The sequence below is a fragment of the Balearica regulorum genome, chromosome 5, assembly GCF_011004875.1.
Source record: "Balearica regulorum gibbericeps isolate bBalReg1 chromosome 5, bBalReg1.pri, whole genome shotgun sequence".
In the NCBI taxonomy this organism is placed as follows: domain Eukaryota; kingdom Metazoa; phylum Chordata; class Aves; order Gruiformes; family Gruidae; genus Balearica; species Balearica regulorum.
In genome coordinates, this window is record NC_046188.1 from 50,376,887 (window position 1) to 50,400,572 (window position 23,686).

The window sequence follows — 23,686 nt, forward strand, 5'->3', positions numbered from 1 at the left end:
ACAACATCAAGCTGGGCATATAAAAGTTTGAGAGAATCCCTGATCAAGAGCATCCTATGGAGGGTCATTCAATCAAATCATTATCTGAGAGTTTTCTACTAGTGCATTAAGTGGCATGACTAACACAGGCGGCATCATATCCTGTATCCTCTACTTGGGACAGTAAGCCCATGCTGCAACTGCTTCCGTATAATGGAATTTTCCTGCAAGGCTGGTTTTGCTCTACTTCTTTATAGACTGACACTTCTAGTTATTTATGCTGAATGCAAGGTCAACTAATATGAACCTTGCACTTGGAACACAGAGTACTGAACTTTTGGATGTTTTTTAGTTACCGGAAATTGGGAAAAGGAGGGAGGAGAGGAGGTTAATCCAGTATCTCAGCACAACGATTAAGAAAAAATTCTCTTTACTACAGAAAAGATTTGCCTTTATTGTGGAAAATCCATTTATGCTCAACAGTACCCCAGACAGCATTCTTCACTTCAGATGTGCAGTTGCCTTTTCCATATGCATGGCCTAGACCATGAAGAAAAGAACTCAGTCTTGAATTTGATTTGAAGTTATGTGTGAAATCTGAGCTTAAAGAACTAAGAACATGCTCATGGTACCAACGTACTGCTGAGAAGACACTCTACAATGTTTCGGTCCAAGATGAAATTTCCCTTGAGGACTGAAGCCTCCACGCTCCTATCTACTGGGTTGCTGTATTTCAGCAAAAGGTGATAAAGACAAGACTAATTGAGGCTAGGTCATCACTCATCTGCAGAGGCACCCCCCATCCCATCCCATCCCATCCCATCCCATCCCATCCCAAATGCAGAAAAAGTTTTACTCAAGACTGCTGAAGAATGGAAAATTATATGTATCTCCAAGAGCACTACTGAACACAGGATGGAATTGGCCAAAGTTTGAATGTGTCCTTTATACCAAACAGTTTCCTTTTCAACGCTGTGTCTTGTTCAGGGGTCAGATACAAGTTCACCTCGTAGCTAACTCACAACACTGAAAAGGGACAGAAGGGAATTCACCTTGATAATTTCATCTTCTTCCATTCGATCAATGAGTCTCTCTGTGAACACTTTCTTACTACATAGCTCAGAGTAGAAAGGTGCAACACATGTTCTGATCAGCTAAAGCATCTCATTTTGTGAACCTGGCTCTCACTTTCTTCAGCAGCTCCCACACTTGGTAACAGTCCTCTTAAAAGTAAACAAAGCTCATGGTGTGCAAGGTATAAAACAACATATTGAAATTCCTACTGAAGCAGTAAGCAAAATACAGACAACTTGATCTTGTAATTAGAAGAGCGGAGCTAGAAGGCTCAATGCTTCTAAACAGGATATGGACATTAGTATTTTAGCAGATAGAGGCTAGCTACATTTCTGCGTTCCGGAAAGAGGTAGTCTCACACCAGGAAATCCTGAACCAGAGTTCAGGGTTTAGAAACATGTAACACAGCCAGAAGAGTTTCAATTCATAAGAAACCATTAGGATCTGAACTCACTCAGTGGTCTGACCTGCTGAATATTACAGATCATTGCATGTCATCTCAGCAGTCTCTGTTCCCCACTACAAGCTGGTGTGTACAAGGCTGGATCAACTGCAACATCATTTCTACAGCAGCAAATTAGTTAAGAAAGATCGTTCCAAATATACCTGAGCAGAAAACTCTAAATTCTTTCAGCAGAGGAAGCCGAGACTTCACTAACATCCTTGCCAGTCTGAACTGAGGTGCTTATTCTTGACTGCAAATCTGGTGATGAGTCTGATAGTGCAAGCAGAACACAGCCAACAGGCAGATGAGAGAGTGGGGATTCCTGAAGAGATCAGAAAAAAAGACCCTCTTCCCCTAGCTGCCAGGTTTCCTTCTTCTTCCTAAAGGTGCACCCTGTCAGGCTTTATATAATTCTGTAGCATTAGTGAAAACCTGTTTTATTCTTTATGCAACTCTCCAGAGATACTTATAATTGTCATTGTTAAAGCACTGAAATTAAAGATACAGCGCTCTTCCAGAAAGCTTGTGTTCCATCCTAGCAATGTTCCTCCTGGAAAAGCAATCATAACTAATTTGTCATCAGTCTTAAAGTCCAAGAACTGTCAGAACCCTGTGACAACATTTTAAGATAGACCTTCCTCCAAATGACTCCTCCTATCCATTCTACAATGACTATCTGGCTGCTGGTAAAAATTTGGTCCCAAGCTCACTAGTATAGATTATTCCCCTTCAGAATCTTAGAAGATAGTTATATGCTAGGCCTTTGGACACTGCTACAAATATCCGATAATTGTTTGCTGAGCAACTCCCTTCAAGTAAAACAAAAAACCCACCCACCTACAACAGCATTTGTGCTGGTTTTTTTTCAAGCAAAACACATAGCAATAGAGAGGCCTAACAGCTACTTAAAGCTAATAAAAACATAGTGGTGTATCTAATGTTCACAAACTACATACATACACAATCCCCAACAAAAAAAACATACCCAGTGGCCACAAGCAGGTACACATCTCACTCTCCCAACAACATAGCTTAATCCCAGGCAGGAGAGTAGTAAACTGCAAAAAGGAAAACTAGAAGTGGCACTAACGGCAGCATTCAGTAATTGCTTATTATGCAATTATACCTTAGGCACTTTAAGCAAACGCTGAAGAAATAAAATATGGGAAAACGTGGCTAATCACAAAATTGTTTTTAAGGAGAATTAGGAAACTCTACACGTGGATGGCACTGGGTCTTTGCCTCTCTCTCTGCTGGAACCACGTAATCCTTATTAATCTGCTGTTTGTTCCTGAAAAGTACCTTCTCCCTGTCCATAAAATTCAGAGTTTGGTTGGATTAATCCATGCTCCTTACTCATAACTGAAGCTGTGTGGACAAACACATAATTTTGACAGTCACAACTCCAAATTTGCTATATATTTTTCCTTGTCATACACTTTACCAAACTAATAATAATAATAAAAAAATTAAAATCTGGGAACAATGTTACCACAGAGTGTCAAATTTGCAGTGAAAGCCCCATAGGCTCCTGTCATGCAAAATATTGACAAGCCTTGCCAAATGGTTTCTTCAGGATGCAAACTGCTTGCTAAGTCACTGGGCCCTTTGTGTTGCAGCTGAATGCTGCAGATGGGAAGCTTAGAAAAAGGTTTTTGCCAGGAGAGCATAACTGCTGTTTTCACCCTGTGAAGTTTTACATGCACAAATAAGAACATACTCTCCTGGTACAGGATGCCATTTGGTACCCTCAACAACTCTGCAGTGTTTCTTTTCTAATTGTGGAAGAGCACACACACACACAAAAAAAAAGTCAAAATGTGTTAACAAAACCATCCCAAAACAAACAAACAAACAAACAAACCAGAGACATTGACAGTACATTGGAAACCCGAGGTCCAGCAAAAATAGGATGGATGTCTTGAGCTTATCAAATTTCCATGCTGTACAAAAGTTCTGTCACGGTTTAAGAACTTCGTATATGAACAGGCCTTCCCAGGGAGAGTAAGATGACTCCTTGCAGATCTAAAATACCAGAAACCAGAGCATAACACCAAGCAAAGATACACACAAATATGCACAAGCTATAATCAGTTTTGTATTTTTCTATATGGAAAGCAGTTGAAGGCATGCTATGCGATGAAAGCAATTCTCATCTACAAGCAGTTCATCAGAAAGCTACAGAAAAGCCTACTGTGGTGGGCTGACCCTGGCTGGAGACCAGGTGCCCACCAAAGCTGCTCTATCACTGCCCTCCTCAACCAAGCAGGGGAGAGAAAAAATATAATGAAAGTCTTGTGGGTTGAGATAAGGACAGGGAGAGATCACTTACCAATTACTGCCGTAGGCAAAACAGACTCAACTTAGGAAAAATTTAATCTAATTTATTACCAATCATATCAGAATAATGAGAAATAAAACCAAATCTTAAAACACCTTCTTCCCCCCACCCCTCCCTTCTTCCCAGGCTCAACTTCACTCCTGATTTCTCTCCCTCCTCCCCCCCAGCAGCACAGGGGGACGGAGAACGGGGGTTGTAGTCAGTTCATCACACATTGTCTCTGCTGCTCCTTCCGCCTCAGGGGGAGGACTCCTCACACTCTTCTCCTGCTCCAGCATGGGGTCCCTCTCACGGGAGACAGTCCTCGACGAACTTCTCCAACGTGAGTCCTTCCCACAGGCTGCAGTTCTTCGTGAACTGCTCCAGTGTGGGTCCCTTCCATGGGGTGCAGACCTTCAGGACCAGACTGCTCCAGCATGGGTCCCCCATGGGGCCACAGGTCCTGCCAGGAGCTTACTCCAGCATGGGCTTCCCACGGGGTCATAGCCTCCTTCAGGTGTCTCCACCTGCTCCAGCGTGGGGTCCTCCATGGGCTGCAGGGGGATATCTGCTCCACCATCATCCTCCATGGGCTGCAGGGTGACAGCCTGCCTCACCATGGACTTCTCCATGGGCTGCAGGGGAATCTCTGCTCCAGCACCTGGAGCACCTCCTCCCCCTCATTCTTCACTGACCTTGATGTCTGCAGAGTTTCTCACATCTTCTCACTCCTCTCTCTGGCTGCAAAAACTGCTGCTCCTCGTTTTTTTTTCCATCTTAAATATGTTATCACAGAAGCACTACCACCGTCACTGATTGGCTCGGCCTTGGCCAGCGGTGGGTCCATCTTGGAGCTGACTGGCATTGACTTTATCAGATGCAGGGGAAGCTTCTAGTAGTTTCTTGCAGAAGCCACCCCTGTAACCCCCCCACTACTAAAACCTAGCCACGCAAACCCAAAACACCTACATGGTGCACTTTTTACATTATGAGGCATCAGTCTTAATACTACGTTTCCCCAACAGGCTTGAAGTCCAACCATGCTCTGCACAGTAGTAGACATAATTATTTCAGTTATTCTATTTTGCAATTTCTACACGGTGATCTGGGACATTTTGAGACAGGTGAAAGTAGATGGATAGAGGAAAAAAGCAGAGACAGGAATTTTCTCCCTTACATTATGCTTTTCGCAGATCTTTGGTCTCTGGAAAATTTCCAGTTGCTTCAGGAAATCTGGGACTGCAGTTTTAATATGAGAAAACTGTCAAGTGACAGCGCTGCAAAAGCCCAAGAGAAACTAATTGCTCTGAAAAGAAGGCAATGGGAGCAGAGGATGTACCTTAACAGTCAACTGTTCCAATATAGAGCAATATACTGGCCCAGTCACTGTCCCTCTCCATGGCCATCTAACGGCTCTTTGGCCTCCCATTTTCAGCACGTACAAGGCAGCACGCAGCACTCCACATGCCACCTTTTTTGCCTTCTGCAACAGACTGCAGCTGCAGAGTGCTGCCACTTTCTCAGCCACACAGGGGCCCTCCAGTTGGTTGAGGTCCTTCAGGAGTGCTCAACATAAATTTGACTGTCATTTCAGATGAAGCAAGAAGTCTCTCCTTGCAGTATTAGTAACAGAGTAAACCATCCAAAATGTAATCTTTTTTTTTTTTTTTTTTGGCACTACCTTATCAGTTACAAAATGGAATTACAGCTTACTGTCTGCTATCGCACCTATGCTGGTTTTAGGTGTTAACATAAACTAAATTTATCCTGTAATATGCTTCAAGGTAGTTTTATGTGCTTACTGGGAAAAACAAAAATCCTAATACTCAGCTAGATCAACTATAGTATAAAATATAAACGCGTATCTTCAACTTGCAGTCAGCTGGTTTTTGTTTCTGACAAGCCATGGTTGCAGAAGACATACATACACATACAGAACAAATCACCGAGACACCAGCTGCATTGGCAAGCCACTTGAATGGCATGCTCTTGGCAACAGAACACATGCATGAGAGAATTAGTTTATGTTGAATAACTTCAACAGCAAGTAAAAGTGGAAATGCCCCATCTCATACACCATACAGTGAGGTTTCCCATGTACTAGGGCCAGCAGAGTAGCACAAACTATGGCTTACTGGGAAAATCTGGGGTATCAACAGAACCTCTCAAATGCAGAAATCTTGCAGCAAAGGACTGTTAGGTTACAAATATAGCAAGATGGGCAATCCAGTAGATCAATTCTCTTCTAAAACATATCCTTAGCACACTTTTTTCATCTTGTAGAGGAGCACTAATGAAAAGAAGCTCTATTAGACACCAGTCTCAAACTGGCCAGTATCTGAGCTGTGCCAGTGACTGGTTAAGTCACACAGCTCTTTCCCAAGTGAGCAGAATATACAAATGCATCTGGCATGTTTTCCAAAATGGAAACTGAAATTTTGTTTTCTAATGGAAGTTCTGCAATAAGCATCTAACATCCATTTCTACTGATAACATGCCAGTGCTGTTTTAACTCATGCCAGTCCGGAACAGACCATGACAGACCCCTTCATAGCATGGTTCAGAACTGCAGGCAAACACACATGAATTTTTTTCTCCATCATATCCTAAATAGGCCTATTCAGATATTTGTAAATACAGCCTCAGAAGGAGTCTGTTTGTGATAGCTTACAAAAATAAACTCCAAGCATAAAAAGTGCAAAAAAAAAAAAAAAAGGAGAGGGGGATAAGAATTAAAATGAGAAAATTTACATCTGTTTTAATCTAAGAAAATGTGGAATCCATTGCTAGGAGCATGGAGATTTCACTCTGTGCTAACAATTAAAAGAGGATTGCACAATACACAGGAATCAACATATCCACAGATGTCACAATCTACTTCACGTAAAGAATATCTTCTGTTTGCAAGACCAAGTGAACCACCCTCTTATCTCTGTTTTTGCAAACAGAAGAGAACGACAAAAACTAAGTATAACAAACAAAACTGAGCAAATAAAAAGCCCTTACTTTGGCTTCTCTGATTTTCCTAAACTTTGATGCCAAACCAAACAGTATTGCTGGCTTCGCTGCCTTACGATGAAGTGAGACAGACTGAATAGATCTCTTAAACTCAAAACAACTACGGTCCCAGCTGTAAAAGTGGCATCTGGAACACTCCCTGTCCTGTAGGATGAAAGGTAAGAGGCGACAGCGACAGGACATCTCTGATAGTCGAGCCCAGTACTTAGCTACTGCCAAACACTGAAGTTACATTTCTGGAGCTAGATGACAGTCTCGCTTCCCTTCTTCCTGCGGGCAAAACCTTTAGAGAGCATAGTTATCCCTCAAAATTTTGTTTATCTAAAAATGCTGCATATGCTACTCCCCCCAAACAACATGAAAACTCAATTGACTTCACAAGCCATGACCAAGGGAAAAATTTCTATATTGCTTTTCTTAGGCATTGGTACAGAAATAGAATGTTGTAACCATATATTCAAAACATGACTTCAGGAAACTAGCTTATAAGATAGGAAGAAAATTTTTAATTATTCCTTTAAAGAGAAAAAAACTTTTTTGGGGGGTCTTCACTCTCACATTCTGGTTTGAGAATTGTTTTTCAATTGACTTGATTTCAGTTAGCTAGTTATTTCCTTTGTCTTTGAAGCTAATTCAAATTCCCTGGAGAATTCCCTTTTCAAATTAAAATACTCAGTGCTAATTATTTAGCACCTTTAATTTTCAAATTTCTTCTGACACCTTTGTGGAAGATAAACAACTACTTCATACTAAGGACATATCACAACCAGGTCATGGGGCCTATGGCCACGTGTCACCTGGAGTTTAACAAGAGGTGAAAAAGGAACATTTGTCTGGCTGACAAATCTAATGATCTAATGATAACAGAGTAGGAATTTTTGAATTTGCCTGATATCAGGTCACATCTTATGCTGTCATCCAAACCCTTGGGTTAATCATAACCTACTATAACAACTTCAGATTGAGGTTCAAAATCCATTTTTTCCTTCCTAGAAATATGAGCACAAGTGGCCAGTAACCAGATGCACTTCTTAAACAACTATTTTATTAAGAAACTAAGCATTGAGGGTCGTGGGCAACACAACAGGATCTTAAGTAATTGAGACTTCTTCACAACATCTGTTTGTAAACATATTCTCTATCCATATCCTCAGTTGTCTCAAATTAAATGGAAACACTTGTGCAAGTGAGCCCGCTACTACATACAGGTCTTCAGCAACTCCATGAACACATCCATGACAAATGTATAAAATGGCTGCTGATCAGTATTCCTAGATGACACAAAAGCCATGTGCCCTTCTACGTCAACATATTATCAAGCTCTATCAATTTTCTGAATTTCCTCTCAGTTGAATAGTTGCTAGTAATTCACTGAAACCTCAGAATCTCATGAACACACGCTCAGAAGGCCAAAAAAACCCTTGTTCCTTCATTCTAACTCTTTCAGTTATTTATCACCTTCTGCTCTGAGTGAAACTACTTTGTTCTCTATAGCAACATCTAAGATTTGTTTCATTTCTGTGGCAGCACAACTATTCTTTTAGATTAAGATTTAATTGTGAAATACTAATGCAAAAACAATGGGGGAAAGGGCATCTCCTTTAGGACAATGTCTCTTGAAACATCTTGAGCCTCCCTGGTACAATTGTCAATGTCCATGACTAGACCAGTACAGATGCTTGCTTTGACCAGTGAATCTCCAGAGGCACCCCACTACCTTACTCCTGGGAGCACATCATAACAAACAAGTTGATAATTGTCCAACTTTGCCTAGTGTTTGAGCAATAGGTAGACAGGATGAATTTTTTGCATTTTTAAGAAAATTCTTCCCAAAGAAAAGGGGGGGGGGGGGGGGGAATAGGGGAATCACACCGTGTTCTATCAGACATTCTTTCAACAATTCAGAAATACTAAATGTTGTCATAAATATTTATATAACATTGTGAGGGGGATTTCCGCTCCTCAAATTCAGAGGTAGAATGCCTATATTGTTTTCAAAGCAGGAAATACATTAAAAATTACTTCTTGTCCATGCATCTGGACACCATACAATTATTAAGGTCTTGAAATATGGCTCTCTAGGGCACCCACATCCACCTTCTCCTGTACATGAACCTTGCATCAAGTCTTTCACATGCAGCAATTTTAGATACTAGTTCCAAGCAAAACAGACAGGTCAAAACATCTTTTAAAGAGGTTGTGCCTGAGTGTCCCAATTTGTTGCAAAAGCCTCAGGTAAAACCTAAGATTTCAAGTAATTAAATTACACTTGTAGCAATGTGGACGTAACAAACAAAACATTTCTCGCAAAAGTTTTCTGAACCACATGAATGTGTTTCCTTTCTTCTCAAATATGTCTTCTTGTGCTAAATATCATGTTAATATTAATGAAAGAATGGACTCCTCAAAAAATGGATAAATGTATCCAAGACATAAAGCGGCACCTGAGAACAGCACTTGTTTTTGAAGAATGCACCCTAGCATGGCTCTATTACTCACCTCAATTTTATCTGTTTTTGCATCTCCCCAGTAAAGCTTGTCTTTTTCAAGATCCAGTGCCAAGCCATTAGGCCAACCTAGAGATGTATTCACCAGAACTCGCCTTTCTGAACCATCCAAATAAGCACATTCTATCTTCGGACTTTCACCCCAGTCTGTCCAATACATGTAGCTGTAAAAAAAAAAAAAAAAAAAAAAAAAAAAAAGAGGGGAAACAGTCAATACACATAACACGCAAGACAAAAAAGTGTCAAGATCTGTTCTGCTTTTGAAAGAACTTACTAACTTTCTGCTTCCCCAACTGCAGCAAACAAGCCAACTCAAACTGTTATCAGCAATGACAGTATAAAGCATTAAATAAATTAAACTACTGAAAATTGCAATGGCCCAATTCTTTCATAGTTATGATAACACTGAAGGCACAGAGAAAAGAAAATTCAATCAAACAATGTAGAGGTTCATTGAGGAACACTATATTTAGACGTCACCTTTTATACACATAGTATTAAAGGATGAAGGAAGGGAAAGCCAGTTATTTCCAGAACATTTGAGAAATAATAACACACATCATCTCACAATTTGCAGATTTTCAGTTTCAGGAGTCCATAAACAGAATCCAAACACCTATCACAGGGCTATTAAACATAAAACTTACCCCATTATAGGATTGAGCACTATTGCTCGAGGTTCATCTAGGTTTTCTGAGATAAGGATCTTTCTTGATGTCCCATTCAACCGAGTCACTTCAATGCGGTCTGTTCCAGTATCAGTCCAGTATAGGTTCCTTGCCACCCAATCCACAGCAATACCATCTGGATGGTTGATTTCTGTGGTTACCAGAGTCTGTGCTCCAGAGCCATCAAGGTAGGCCCGACGAATTGCCCGGACATCATCATCAGTCCAGTAGATGTAGCCTTCCACAGGATCGTAGTCTATGGCAATTGCGTGTCTGATATTGTCTATCTGCAGAATAATGTCAGTGAAGTCTGGCGTGTCCAGGGAAATCCTCCTCAAGTCAGTCCTTCTAGCGAGCAGCAAGACTTCTTCAGCACCTGGGGAGAAAACCATTCAAGGTATCATTTCCTTTGCTATTGATGTAAGCACTTCAATACTGAACAGTAGGCTGTGAACTGCCACTGTCACTATAATATTTCCTTAAAATAAGGACATCAAACTTTCATTGAAATATAGACTTGTCTGAGCAGGGAGTTATTCCTTATCAGTTCTTCTCAACTAGTTACTTGTGCTGGTACTCTTATTTCACAGTGATAGTGTCTTTCTCCCAGCCTCCTAAACTAATATGGAATATAGCAATCTCTGTCTAGAATCTAAGAAAAAAAAAAAAACAAACACAAAGATTTGGTGGGGGTAGGTGCAAATATCTCATCACATTATATAGAATTCCTCAGCTCAGCCGAACTTCCTTCTAGCTCTATCACTGCATTAGACATGGTTTTCACATACAAGCCCTACATAATCAATGACATGGGCTAACAGAAGACTTCAGTATTTTGTAAACAAATTACATTCGTGATTTGCTCCAGACAGCCCAACAAGAAAGCAAGTTGCAAATACAGCAAGTATTTCTCATCTGGCCGAAGTTGATGCAAAACTAATTCTAAGGCAATAGGATTGTTTTTCTTTTCTCTCCTCTGTTCTTCCTCCCTCACTGCTTCTGGAAAGGATGCCAAACAACAACCTGGAGCACATTTCAAAGACAAATGGCATCTTCAGTGTCGTCCTACTGGAAACTTCTTTTATCAGTACAAAACCAGAAGACACAGTAAAACATCCAGCTGCTTAACACATTTTTCCCACATTCAGCACAAAAAGAGCAATATGAGTTTGTGTATTTTTCCTACTCTCTTACTAAATAAATGCTGTGTAGTTTGAAAACTGACAAGAAATTTTTATCATTTAGCAACACTCTAAAACTGGAAACCAGAATAAAAGTCACTTGTCACATTTCATCCAGACCAGCAAACAGTAGCAGGAGGCGGTAACTTCCAGTTCCCACCAACAGCACAGACTGAATGAAAATGACCACCATGGGACATAACCTTTGAGCCCACTAAGAATAACAGAAATTCAAATCCTCATGAGAATATTCTTCTAGAAATAATTCTCATCTAGGCATGCATATGAAGTTCTGGAGAATCAGAAGTTGAACCTATTGCACATCAAAACCAAGTTCACATTCACTTTGGGAGCTGGACTGTGCTGCTATTTGCTTTTGGGTTTGGAAATCAGAGCTTAGTCTCCAAATAGTTATCTCAGAAGCTCTGAAAAGAAACAGTGCTCAGGCTGCAAGTGTATAATAAAAGGAAAGGATCTAGAAAAGCAGTGTTATAGCATCACCCAAAGAAGTTTGCTGCACAGCACGGACTACATAGTTTGATCTGCACTTTGAACTACCTCAAGTCACCACAGTTCCTGAATGAAGTGGTGCTGTTCTTCTCCTTGCCATGGGCTGCTTGTTCTCTCTTCTGTATCACTCCTCCTCACGTGATGTGTGTTACAAACCACACTAAAGAGCTGATCTAAACAAAAACTAACTCAACAGAAAGCAAGCCATCAGCCTAAGTTAACAACCAGACCGGGTCACTGCGGAGCTCCACAAATACTCGTGCTGGCATGGGGCAAGAATGCTTCTTCCAGTCAGCGTTAGCTGACAAGGTTTGATAACTACAGCATAAGTTGCAGCAACAAATTTTGAGGGAAGGCTTGGGTAGAAGGAAAGTGACAATAACTTGGAGCTCAAAAACCACATGGAGAAAAGGGAGTAAGGAAAGCCCATACATTCTTGACAGCAAAGCAAGAGAGATATCTCCCATCAAATTTCCTTAATATAGTTTTTCTAACTTCAAAGGTTGCAAAATAAAAACAGGTTTTCAGGAAGAGTGTTTCTTATGCTTGAAACTTCTGCTCACTTCTCTGGACATAGCAAACCTGTTGCCCAAACTGAGAAGGGAACAGCCCCAGGTGACCAGACAACTTACAAGGCTTCCTTCCTCCATTGCCCCCCTAGGTAAACACAGCAACAGTTTTTCATTTTTTCAAGTTTCCTTTCTGCTAAGGGAACTACACGGATCAGCAATCCTTAGAAGGCACTGCTGGCAAAAGTATTTATTTTCAAAAGCTTTATGAATCTCCTGGATTTTAGCATCTTTACTAAATAAAAATAATGGAACACCTAAACCAGTATTTGATATTTTACATTATGCTAAAAAATGATGGTTTACTTCCTGAACAGTGAAAAATCAATCAATCCAACTGTTTTCTTAAAAAAGAGGATGGTAGACAGAAGTCTACCATAGCTTACACCTCCTCTTCTACCACGCTTCTTTGCTAGATGTATATTCTGACAGATCATCTTTGAAAGATTAACTACATATAATGGCAAACAGCATGAATGAAAGGTGACATTGTCAACTACTTCACTGTAACTACTTCAGAGTAAATCAAATGCAACACAGTTCCCAAACAGCTGTTTTAAAAATCTATCTGGGAACAAAAGCAGTCCATAGTCTGTGATGCTGTTCTTGCTCTTTACACCTAGGATTACCTCAGAAACAGTAGTAGTCTCAGGACTACGCTGACATCTCTGGATTAGAAAACAGGTTAAAATCAATACAATATGGAGAGAATCAACTTTAAGCAGAAAGGGAGGATCTTCAAAATAGTAAAAGAGTTGTATTGAGAACTGATCTATGCAGTGTAAAAATGGTATTTTTATGGAGCCTGTTCAAATAGAAAAGCTTTTTGATCTCTTGTTTCATTAACTTATTTGTGTTGACATTTTGTTGGAAGTACTTAATTGGTATCAAGTCCTGTGGTGCTAAGTATTAAACATACTTGTTCGTTTCTGACATTACCATCTCCAAAGAACTTACAGTGTCACCAAGACACTGGTTTGTCCAGAGCTTGACAACAGCAGAACTGAAAAGAAACCCAGGTCATATTATATATGGTGTAATATTACCTCCATGTTACCTCCAACATTACAGATTATCCACCACCAAACAGTCTCTTTACAGGAAAAATTCCCCAAAGGTCCTATTTCTTAATATATTTAAACACACGGAAAACATTTGATTTTCTACTGCAAATTAAAATAATACCTTAATAGCCAAAGGGGAAAAAAAATCACTGTTAGAGAGAGCACCTGCAAACCAGGACACTGATTTGCAACTGCAGAGGTCAGAAAGCAAGCTACAACAGCATATCAACTACAGTAGAAACAAATACCTCATGTAGCAAAGTTTTACGTCTTGCTTCTATGTTTCTGAAATATTTCACTTGTGGGAGTCAAAATAAAACCTCCTCTTTAGTGCAAGTTAAGTAAAAATTCAGGCCTTAAAACTCAGTATGGAAAGGGGGATGTACCTGGTCATCCAAGTGCTCTACAAACACATAAGAGTTTTAAACTTTAAATTAATTCTAAATTATTTTAGCTCAACTGTCTCAAAAAGTAAGCAGCACTGCAGCTATTCAGCCACCCACAGCACTCTGAGTCTCATATCCATCTTAACTTCTGAATTTTTACTATATTAATGTCTACAATCATAACCTTAACATTAAAGAACAAGTAGTGTGAAGCAGACAAGCATCAAATACATGCCTAGCAACTGATAACACAGCAATTGCCAATATTACATGTATTTCTAAGACAACCAACATTACAAACATCATTGCATGGGAACAGATAGATAAGAATCAAATGCATATATTTTGCCTCTTCACACAACTGATTGCAACTTCACCGTGGTTCACTGTGAGCAAGGTCAGAGTTGAACATACCAGAGAAAGGAACTGGCAGTCTAAGGTCCAAATTATGCCTAGAGATGCTGGCTAGACAACAGGCTGAAAGACACTGTTAATACCCCCCTAAAATTCACAAATAATATAATCTTCAGTTCCTCACAGCAGCAATAATTGGTCTCAATTTTATCTCATGCAACATTTGTTCACCTGTGCATATCATCATACATTCACTTGCATACAAAATACTATTTTGACCAGGAACAGGACAGCCAGAACCCCTTGATTCAGCAATTCCATAATGACTACAATCTTCTTGCAAAGGGGAGAAAACAATCCTGTTTCTTACATATTCAGCTGCTCTGACTTTTTCTACAGGCAAACACTACTGTAGAAATATTCCCCACCTCAGTTCTGTCCCACAGACATACATGGCTAAAAACGAATAGGGAGAAGAAAACTTTTCTCTACTGACCTAGGAGACCAGAAGAAAAATCTTCACTTCAGTTGACAACTGGGACAGTTTATTGGTAGTTGAACTAGATGCTTCTAATCTCTAACTTCGAACATACCTCTAACTGAGCCTAATGGGAAAAAGAAATACTAAGACGAATGAGCTACTTGGCCAATTCAAAATTCTGTCTGCTTGGCAAATTCTACTGCAGAGATACTTAAGTCAAATTATTACACAACAAGACTCTTGACAGACATGCATCTACATCCTTGGACATTAAAAAACACATGAACACAGAAAATGTTATCACAGCATATCTCACTACGTTCCGCCCCCAGCTTGAAAGACAGTAAAAGATCATTACCATGGATAATTTTTGATAGGTACAAAAATCCTGGCTTTTATTACAATGCAGTCTAGAATCACAGTGTTGGTTATAACCATATTTGACTCTATTAACAAGTTTCTGCTAGAGAAAAAAGAGTTGGCAGCAGGCTTTGAGCACATCACTAAGAAATGAGAATTGACATTGATTCTCTCTAAAAAAGTGGACAAACAAGCTTGTCTGGCTCATTAGTTTTATCTGTATCACAGAGGTATTTTGATTATTAAAGTTAGTAGGAATGTTTTCAAGGCTATAGAAGTGTTATGCTGTGACTTGCCTAGTGTTATCCCAGAACCCGTCTAATACATTACAGCTAGCTATTTACCTAGTGCTAAAGTGCTACGGCATTTATTTAATTAATCTTCAAAAACCTCTCTCACCACAGTCACTTTTGTAACCACATGATTAAGAGATTCCCAGCAGAATTGCTAATTCCTATAACATGGTCATATATAACACCATACAATGAACAAAAGGCTTTTTGGGGGGGAGCGGGGAATGCAAGCTATTCCAACATCACAATTGCAGCAACCAAACACTTCAGTAGAAGTTTATGTAAAGTCCTATATGCAAACCATAGATCACAAAACCAGAAGGCACTAGGTCCCTCTAAAGTTTCCATTTAGAAAGCATTTTAAAAGAGTCAAGTTCAAATTGCTGTTTTATTTTTCCAACTGGTTTAAACTTTGAACTGTTTATTTTTGTCTAGTCTTTTTTTATTCACCAAAAGCTTTCTGCAGACCTTCCACAGAACTTTTCAGTAGGTGTAATATCCATAAAAACTGATCCACTGTTCTGGTTAACATGCAGAACAACATCTGAATTTAAAAAACAAACAGAAGAGAAAACAAAATACCACCATTTAAGGCAGTTATTCTCACTCCCTGGAGACTATAATCCCTCTTTGCAATCAAGAAATCCTATAAAAACAGGTTAAGAGACTTTTTTTGTTGCTCGTAGATGTAATGCTTTCCTCCCATACCCAGTAATCAATTATTTGTAATATCCATGCTAGGTATAGTGTGTGCTTTGCTTTGGTTGGTTTGTGCTCTCGTTATTAAAAATTCATGCTTCAGTGCTGGAAATGCAACTGTATTCTATTTGCAAAATTAACTGCAATCAGAGCTGACAGCAGTGAGGCAGGCCATTTCACCAGCTTGACAAGAGCCTTTTTTATTCTTCCCTTGGCCCACTTCACATTTGACAAGTGACAAGACATCTATAATACAGTAACAAATGCTCCAATTTATTCACCCAACCTAAACAAATGTAGACGGCAGTGGCTGCCTCTGCTAACCTATGCCAGAAAATGCCATGCTATTCCTTTCCCATTTGTCTGTCTGCTAATTAGGCTAGAACAATGCTCCATTGTGGGACTCTTGCCCCAGTTTTATGTATGTGCATGCATCTGCATGTATAGACTCAGTCTATTTACAAGCAACTTTGGAAATCTCTAAATTTGTGGGGAAAAAATCAGATAAACTGTAAAAATTGGAAAGCTTTTAGCTGTTCTCTGAAGAACAGAATAGTAAGCACTTTTTGAAAAGAGTCTGTTAGAAGTACTTTGACTGCAGGAAACTCTTACAAGCTGTTTGAGTACAACTGTCTCAGCACTCTTGATAAACTAAAAAGATTTATCAGAAAAGCAAGGAATTTTGCTAGTTGCTGTAATACAGTGAATTACCTCACAAAGTTTCAGTGTATGGCAAAAAGGGGGGAGGGGCCGAATATGGGGTTGGGAGAAAACTTTATTATTCTGTATGGAGTGTATGAAAATAAGTAATGTTGCCATGCTGTTTAATAAGCTTGCCAATATTCAAAACAATTACAACATCTTGCACAAGGGTTTAGCATTAGCTGCTCTTTGCACCACAGGAAAAAATGATGTAATGAAACTCACTATGAGAGGTTTAAATCAACAACCCTGTGTAAAACCCCATTCCTGCTATTCAACTTCCACAGAAAATAAAAATATTTATGGAATTGAAATAAACTTTGGTAATACCTAGAAATAAATGGAATTTCTTTTTATATATTCTCCTTGGGTACCTTAACAGAGTCAGTTGCAACATGAACAGTACTACGCATCCCAGTTCAGGTCTTTATTTATCTTCCATTCTGAGAGGAAGAGAGCAGTGCTTCATACTGTGTGATGGCGGTGGGCTGGGAAAAGCTGGCAATGTACTCTCCTACTTGACACTGCAGACTGGGGAGAGCATGCAACACACATCAGGTTTATCAATTTAAAACAGAGAGCTGTGTGCGGTGGGAGCACGCAACCAACAAAATGGAAACAGGAAAAGTTTCTTGGAAAGAATGTTTTGAGTGCCCACGTTCAGACAGGACTTGATTTAATTGAAAGGTAAGCAGGCATAAGAAAAACTAACACTTGTGACAAAGAAAGGAAATACCAGAGCACTCATGTAATTCATAAATTACATCATATCTGTCTGCATGTTACAGTGAAAAGCTATTGTCTACTGTTTCTTCCATTATCTCAGTAGCAGACTTCTAATAGTTATTTCGCCTGAACAAGGAAAAACCCTACAATTCAGAGTTTTGACACATTCATACAGCCACTAAAAAACCACCACAAACAGAATATTAATTAAACTGTTCTGTGCATTGGCACAGAACAGCTGACTAAGACAAAAGTAACATATCTTCCAGAGAAAGCTGTTGCAATACAGAAGTCATAGTTACCCTACTCTAATTTAGGACTGAGCTTCTGTGAGACACCTTAAGTTTGTACATACCCAGTACTACACTTGCGAGCACAAAGCTTTGTGAAGTTACTACTGAGAGAGGAGTAGATAACTCTTATGAAGACTTACTCAGAATAGCATTAGTATAACAGTCATAACTGCATTGGTAGTAACCAGGAACAAAGATCAGCACAATTGTTTAGCTATTGCTGTACCAAGCAAAGAATCTGCTTTTATACAGAGGTTTCATCCAAAGACCTCAAAGCGCTTGAACAACTACCCCCCACACTCTGAGGTCTGTTTATAGTACTTTAAAGAAAGAGAAGAGAAAGTTGGAAATGTTAAGTGGTGAATCTGAATGTTAGCTTACAGATATCATAGTCCCAGCTTCCACCTTTTATTAACTAAAAAAAAATGAACATCCCTTCACACAGAATTCTTAGTAACAGTTCATCACAAGCCATAGGAAAAAGGATGGGCCAAGAAAAAGTCTGTCAGAAATCCCCACCGCTAGAAAAAGGGTACAGTCTTTGGATTCTGGTATTTCCTTGCAAAGCATGGCTTTAAAGTTTAAATACACCTATTCTCTGCTGAAGATATACAACCCTATTGAATCAGAGTAAGGAATCACTGACTTTAGAAGTGACAGCCATTTTACCACCTAGTTTCTGTTAAACAGAGTTTTTGGCAGTGACACCTTCAAATATACACAGACAATGATGAAAAATTCATTACAACCCAACAAGACAAATGATTAATTATTTAAAAAAAAAAAATACTGAAGAGAAATACAATAGTTTTTCTACAATCCCACTTCTGTTGGCTTCTAATTCCAGACATTTCCCACTCACCAAGAAACCTTGAACATATTAGTTCTCTGCACTGCTGTCCCCCTTTACACAAACAGAAATAAATACTTTACATCCACTGGCCCTCTTTGAGGCTGATAGCAGTGTAATGCTTTGAAGTTTAAGCGTTATTTATCACGTTTCAAGTATGATGGAGCCACAAAAAATTCAATTCTGAGCTAATACAATCATCTGTCAAGGGGTAAACATCATGGACAAAAGTAATAAAAAACTGTGTATTAGGGTTTGCAAATCTGGGTAGGGAGTGTCTCATCCGCACTGTTGCTACATTGATGCAGTAAAATAGAGCTTGTCCACCCAATATTTGAAGAGGCAGTCAAGATACAGCAGCTTAACAAGTTATCACTGGGTCTTAGAAACTTTCCATGAGTATGCACCTAGCCGATAGTGAACGCAAGATAACAAAGTTTACATGTAAACCTTTTCAGTGCAGACCCAGGGTGTGGTTCTCCTGCAGCATAAAACCTGAAAAGTGAGAGTGTCGCTTTTTCCTTTACAGACACCCCCACACCACACACCCCCACCCACCAAAAAATACCTAACACACACAAAATGAGATAGTTACCATCTCTAACTAGACAATGTTTCAGAGTCCTGGAAAGTAGTCATCAATCTGAAACATACACCAAAGCCTGCAAAGAGAGTTTCATTCACTAGCCCGGCAAAACCACTGACAACACAGCTAGAAGATGATATGGCAGACCTTCCAGAATGCTCCTCACTCCCTCCAGGTTTCTTCCTTACAGCATGTTTCCAATGGCGTTTATCCAAATGCAGTTATAAGCAAGGCCATTTCCATATCAGGTTATTTCATTTTGTCGCTACACAAACATCTCCCCATTTAGGAGGATAAAAGTTGCTATGAATAGAAAGTAATCTAATCTTCTCATACAGATCAAATAAAATCATAAACATAACATACTAACAAAAGCAAGCGGAAAACAAACTCAAAATAAACAAGATCTACACATGAATGAAAGAAAAAACCACTCATGAAATTATAATGAAACAGAGTAGAAATAGAAGAGGTAGCCTCTAGATTTCCTAGATTGTCAAGTATCCATTGTTGGACAGTTTTTACAACCCTTTCTAGTGTATTGCAAATGTTTCTCAGTGAAATATAGTTCCACATAATACTATTTCTTACTGAGTAAATAACAAGCCCATTGTTTTAGTGCTAAAGAATCAATAGGATGTGTTTGGAGTAAGTAGTATTACACAGGTCCAGATGCAGTGACTGAAATGCTATTTCTTCATTCAACCCACTGCATCTCATTCTCATAGCCTGGAACCTGGATAATTCTCCACCTTGCAGGAACCACAGTAGAGTACTTGTACATTTGATTTATTATCCAAACTTTCCCTCTCATCTGGTGCAAAACACCCACAGGTCCTTCCAGTAGATCATCTGCTGGCTGGAGGGAACTCATGTGGCTGCAGGCATTAAGGGAGATGCTAATTACACATATCCCTCCTTCAGAGAAAGATCACAGTAATCTTTAAGAAGCCCCATCTCAGTCTAACAAAAGAAAAACATGAGATCAACAATTCCTTGATAAGCAAAGGAAGCATGTTACCCTTTTGGGAGTGCAGTAGGGAGAGGGGCAATGAGGAAAAAGTCCTCCAGAACTTCTGGATAACATCTCTCTATGGTAGTCAGACACCAGGCACAGGACAGAAAACACCTATGAAGTCAAAGCATCTTGCAACCAAAAGATCTTGGTTTTCCACAGCTGCATTTCAAACATAGAGTGGGCAAGGGGGAGAGACAGGTATGCAGGCAGCTGTCAGGGTTCTAGGAAATAAGGGAAAATAGAGTTTTCCTTTTGTTTATTTTCCTCATGACAAACAGATTAGGACATGAGCACTCCTTCCCAATACAGCCTCAAATCAATGCTAGAATATAATCAGAGTTTATCTACTGATATGTACGATTTCTCTTCCGGCATCTTCCAAGTGCTGACAATTATTTTAGATTATTCACACAATGCCACCAGAAGCTTTCTCAGGTATTTCAAAGAGCTGGTTTAGAGCAATTATCCCAAATAACAAATGTCTCCCTAAGACTTCCCTTTCATGAAGAGGCTGTTCATCTATAATTAGCAGTTGACCTATGTAATCAGAAAGTGTGGATTCATCCATACTCTCTCCTTATTAATCAGGAAGACCTGTTAGCAAAGGGAGCTGCTTCTCTGGTGGTTAAATCACAGAAGAAAAACTTTACAATGGGGGAATTTGTCTGCCTGCTTGTCTTGCTTGGAGGCTTGGTTGCTCAAATAAGCTGATGATTGCTCAGCCAAGGAGCTGTAGACACAAAGAAACACATGGCAGATGAGAAGGAAGTACCTTAATGTTTCTTTCATCAGTACTCTTCTATCTCTTGCATAAAAACCAGTATGAGCCCTGCAGTATTAGCCAGCAGGTTCCAAAACCACCATTTTCTGTTTTGCATTGTGAGGAATGGCAAGGACAAGACACTAGGAATATTACCCAACTCTAATGAACTGCCTCAACAACAGGATCAAAGATAAATAAGGGAACTCCAAACGCTTGAAGCTAGTGACATCTTCTCCAATTATGAAATTTTTTTCCTGATTTTCATTTGAGAAAACAGAATTTCCTAGTTCATTTGAGAAACTACAGCTCTCTTACCTTCCCAGTAGAAAACCTACAGCTCCTACCACCATATAGGACTGACTCAACAGCCAAAGCTCTCCCACTTTTAAGCAAATAACAGTTTTCTTCAAGTGGAGAAATGCATCTCTGGTGAGTTGAGGTCAACATGCCATATATCTCAAATGATCACTTACATTCTGAGATACCGGGGACAAAATTACTACAAAAGCAGCTGGCTAGCTAAACATCTAGACTGAGATATCTTAAAGGAACCAGATTTCTAGAAAGTATCCATCACACATTTGGAGGGTGTTGGTGGAACACAAGAGGGAAGAAATTCTCCTTGTTACTGCTTTAAAACAACTAACCTCCTGCTGTTGATTAGCTAAAATAAGGTTCTGAAAATGAGTAACTTTTTTAGTTTGACCCATATTATGTTTAAAGCTAAAGATATGGCAGTGGATCTTATGCTGGCTTTAAGGAATGCTCACACTGACATACATAAAATAAGAGTTTAATTTCCACATCTCAAGTGGATTAAAGCTTCTGTAAGGGTAGATTTGCTGGGGTAAAGAAGCCAGCAACATAACTGAGAATTCAGGTACCTGTTTCAATGTCAAACCTGCCAGCTACATCAGCAGGCCATTCACAGATAACTTGTGAATGTCAAATCAGCCAGCTACGTCAGCAGGCAATTCACAGGTAACTTGTGACATGCAAACACTGAAGTTCCTACACTTGAGCATTTATAGCACACACTAAGTGTGTGTGTATTTATATATAAAACATTCATACCCTAACTCGCAAGCCAATTTACCCCAAGACAATAAAGCTGATCCTCCTTCATTCTAGATGATTAAGGCATTTAAAATAAAAAATAACAACAACAATCACTTTAGATTTATTAAAGGGCTTAAAAAAATATCCAGAGAGGGTCTTGGATGCAATCCCTGGTCCCAGGGAAACTTATAGAAAGTTTTCTGTGGTCTCAGTAGGGCCAAGTTTTTCACTACCATCATGTAATGGACAAATCACGTTTCAGTGTACTTAACTTACCACCTTACCTCAGAATTATCTCTAGCTTAAGAATGAGAAATTTAAACTTGAAAAGATCCTTTAAAAATCTCACGTTTATGTATAAATATATATTCCTCCCAAGGAGAGGAAACTAGAAAGAACCAAAAGTCACAGAAGAAAAACTATGTGTTCACAACCAAAATAGTATCATTTATCCATGTAGGGGACCAAGCAGACACTTGCTATTGTACCAGAGGATTTTCTGTATCTGTATTCAGGTGCAGTATCTAATAGGTCCTGCTCTTTAGATGGATGCAAATACCCTAATTTCCTTTATTTCTGCTCTACACTTTCCCCTCTGTCAAATCTTAAAGCAAGTCACTAGTAGGAGTAAATGTAATCTCAGACATTTATCCTTAACATATTAACCAGCCGAATTTTTTTACACAGCCTTTAGGAAGAGACACCTGACAGAAGTAATCTATTACTGAGCATTGCAAGTATAGCATCAAGCTCGCACAGCTGTCCACAGTATATGGGTATTTAATTTTTCCTAGTTCGGTAATAATACCAAGGTAAGCAGAAGCTAAGGTACCATTACTGTATTGTTGCTTTTGCAGCTAAATTCCTTGTCTTCAGTTATTGCAGAAAATCCTTTATGTTTTTATAGCCCTTGCTGGAGATGGTTGTGCTCAGTCTACTAAGAATCATACAGTATCTGGAGTTGGAACAGATCCATAAAGGATCAAGTCCAAATCCCTGTTCCTTGCAGGACTACTTAAAACTAAACCTGATGACTAAGAGCATCATCCAGATGCTCCTTGACTTAGATCTATAAGGAGCAATGCTCAGTGTATTAAAGGAACATACTTTAGTTGGCACTGTCCCTTAGTTCCAGGCATCGCTCCTTCAAGCGATGTGCAAGCTTCAAAATACCAAGAGCATTTCTCTGAGAGTATGGCAAACTGGGAAGTCATGGACAGAGAAGGAATATCTCATATATGTGAACATCAAGTTCTTATTAGTGTTAAAGATCAGAGCCTGGAATTAGCACTAGCAGATAGGAAAGGGAACAGACTCATCATCTTTCCCAACACAAAGTGAAAGAATATAAATCAGTGTAAAATTAAATCTCCAAGAGATTTCAGTGTAAATAATGCCTACAGAAATGTTTTGTTTGGGTTTGTGGATTTTTTTTGGAAGCAAGCACAAAAAGATTCTTCTTAATGGAAACTTAAATGTGGCTGGAGAGGAATTTACATATAACAAATGAGTATAACACTCACAATATTTGATTTTTTAAAAGTACATCTGCCACAGGTCGCACAGGAAACAGTGAAATCACCCAGCACAAAATGAGCAGATAAAATGTCAGGGAACTTCCCTCATATTAGAGAGTAAAATACATCATGTGAAATTAATAGGAAGACTTTACAGAAATTAATAGCTTTTGCTTTACCTATTAAACTGTCTTTATCTCAACCCACGAGTTTTCTCACTTTAACTTTTCCAATTCTCTTCCCCATCCCGATGGGGAGGAGTGA

General features: G+C 39.3%; 1 protein-coding gene across 5 annotated transcripts in view; it reads right to left on the reverse strand.

Annotated features, from left to right (window-relative positions):
• The window catches only part of LRP5 (LDL receptor related protein 5), a 248,493-nt gene that overhangs the window by 80,329 nt on the left and 144,478 nt on the right, over positions 1 to 23,686 (reverse strand). For all 5 annotated transcript variants that reach the window (XM_075754764.1, XM_075754765.1, XM_075754766.1 and 2 more), the window contains 2 exons: positions 9,991 to 10,387; positions 9,336 to 9,507 (listed from right to left, as the gene is read on the reverse strand). In XM_075754764.1, coding sequence (XP_075610879.1) covers positions 9,336 to 9,507; positions 9,991 to 10,387 — 569 coding nt within the window. The remainder of the gene's footprint in view (positions 1 to 9,335; positions 9,508 to 9,990; positions 10,388 to 23,686) is intronic.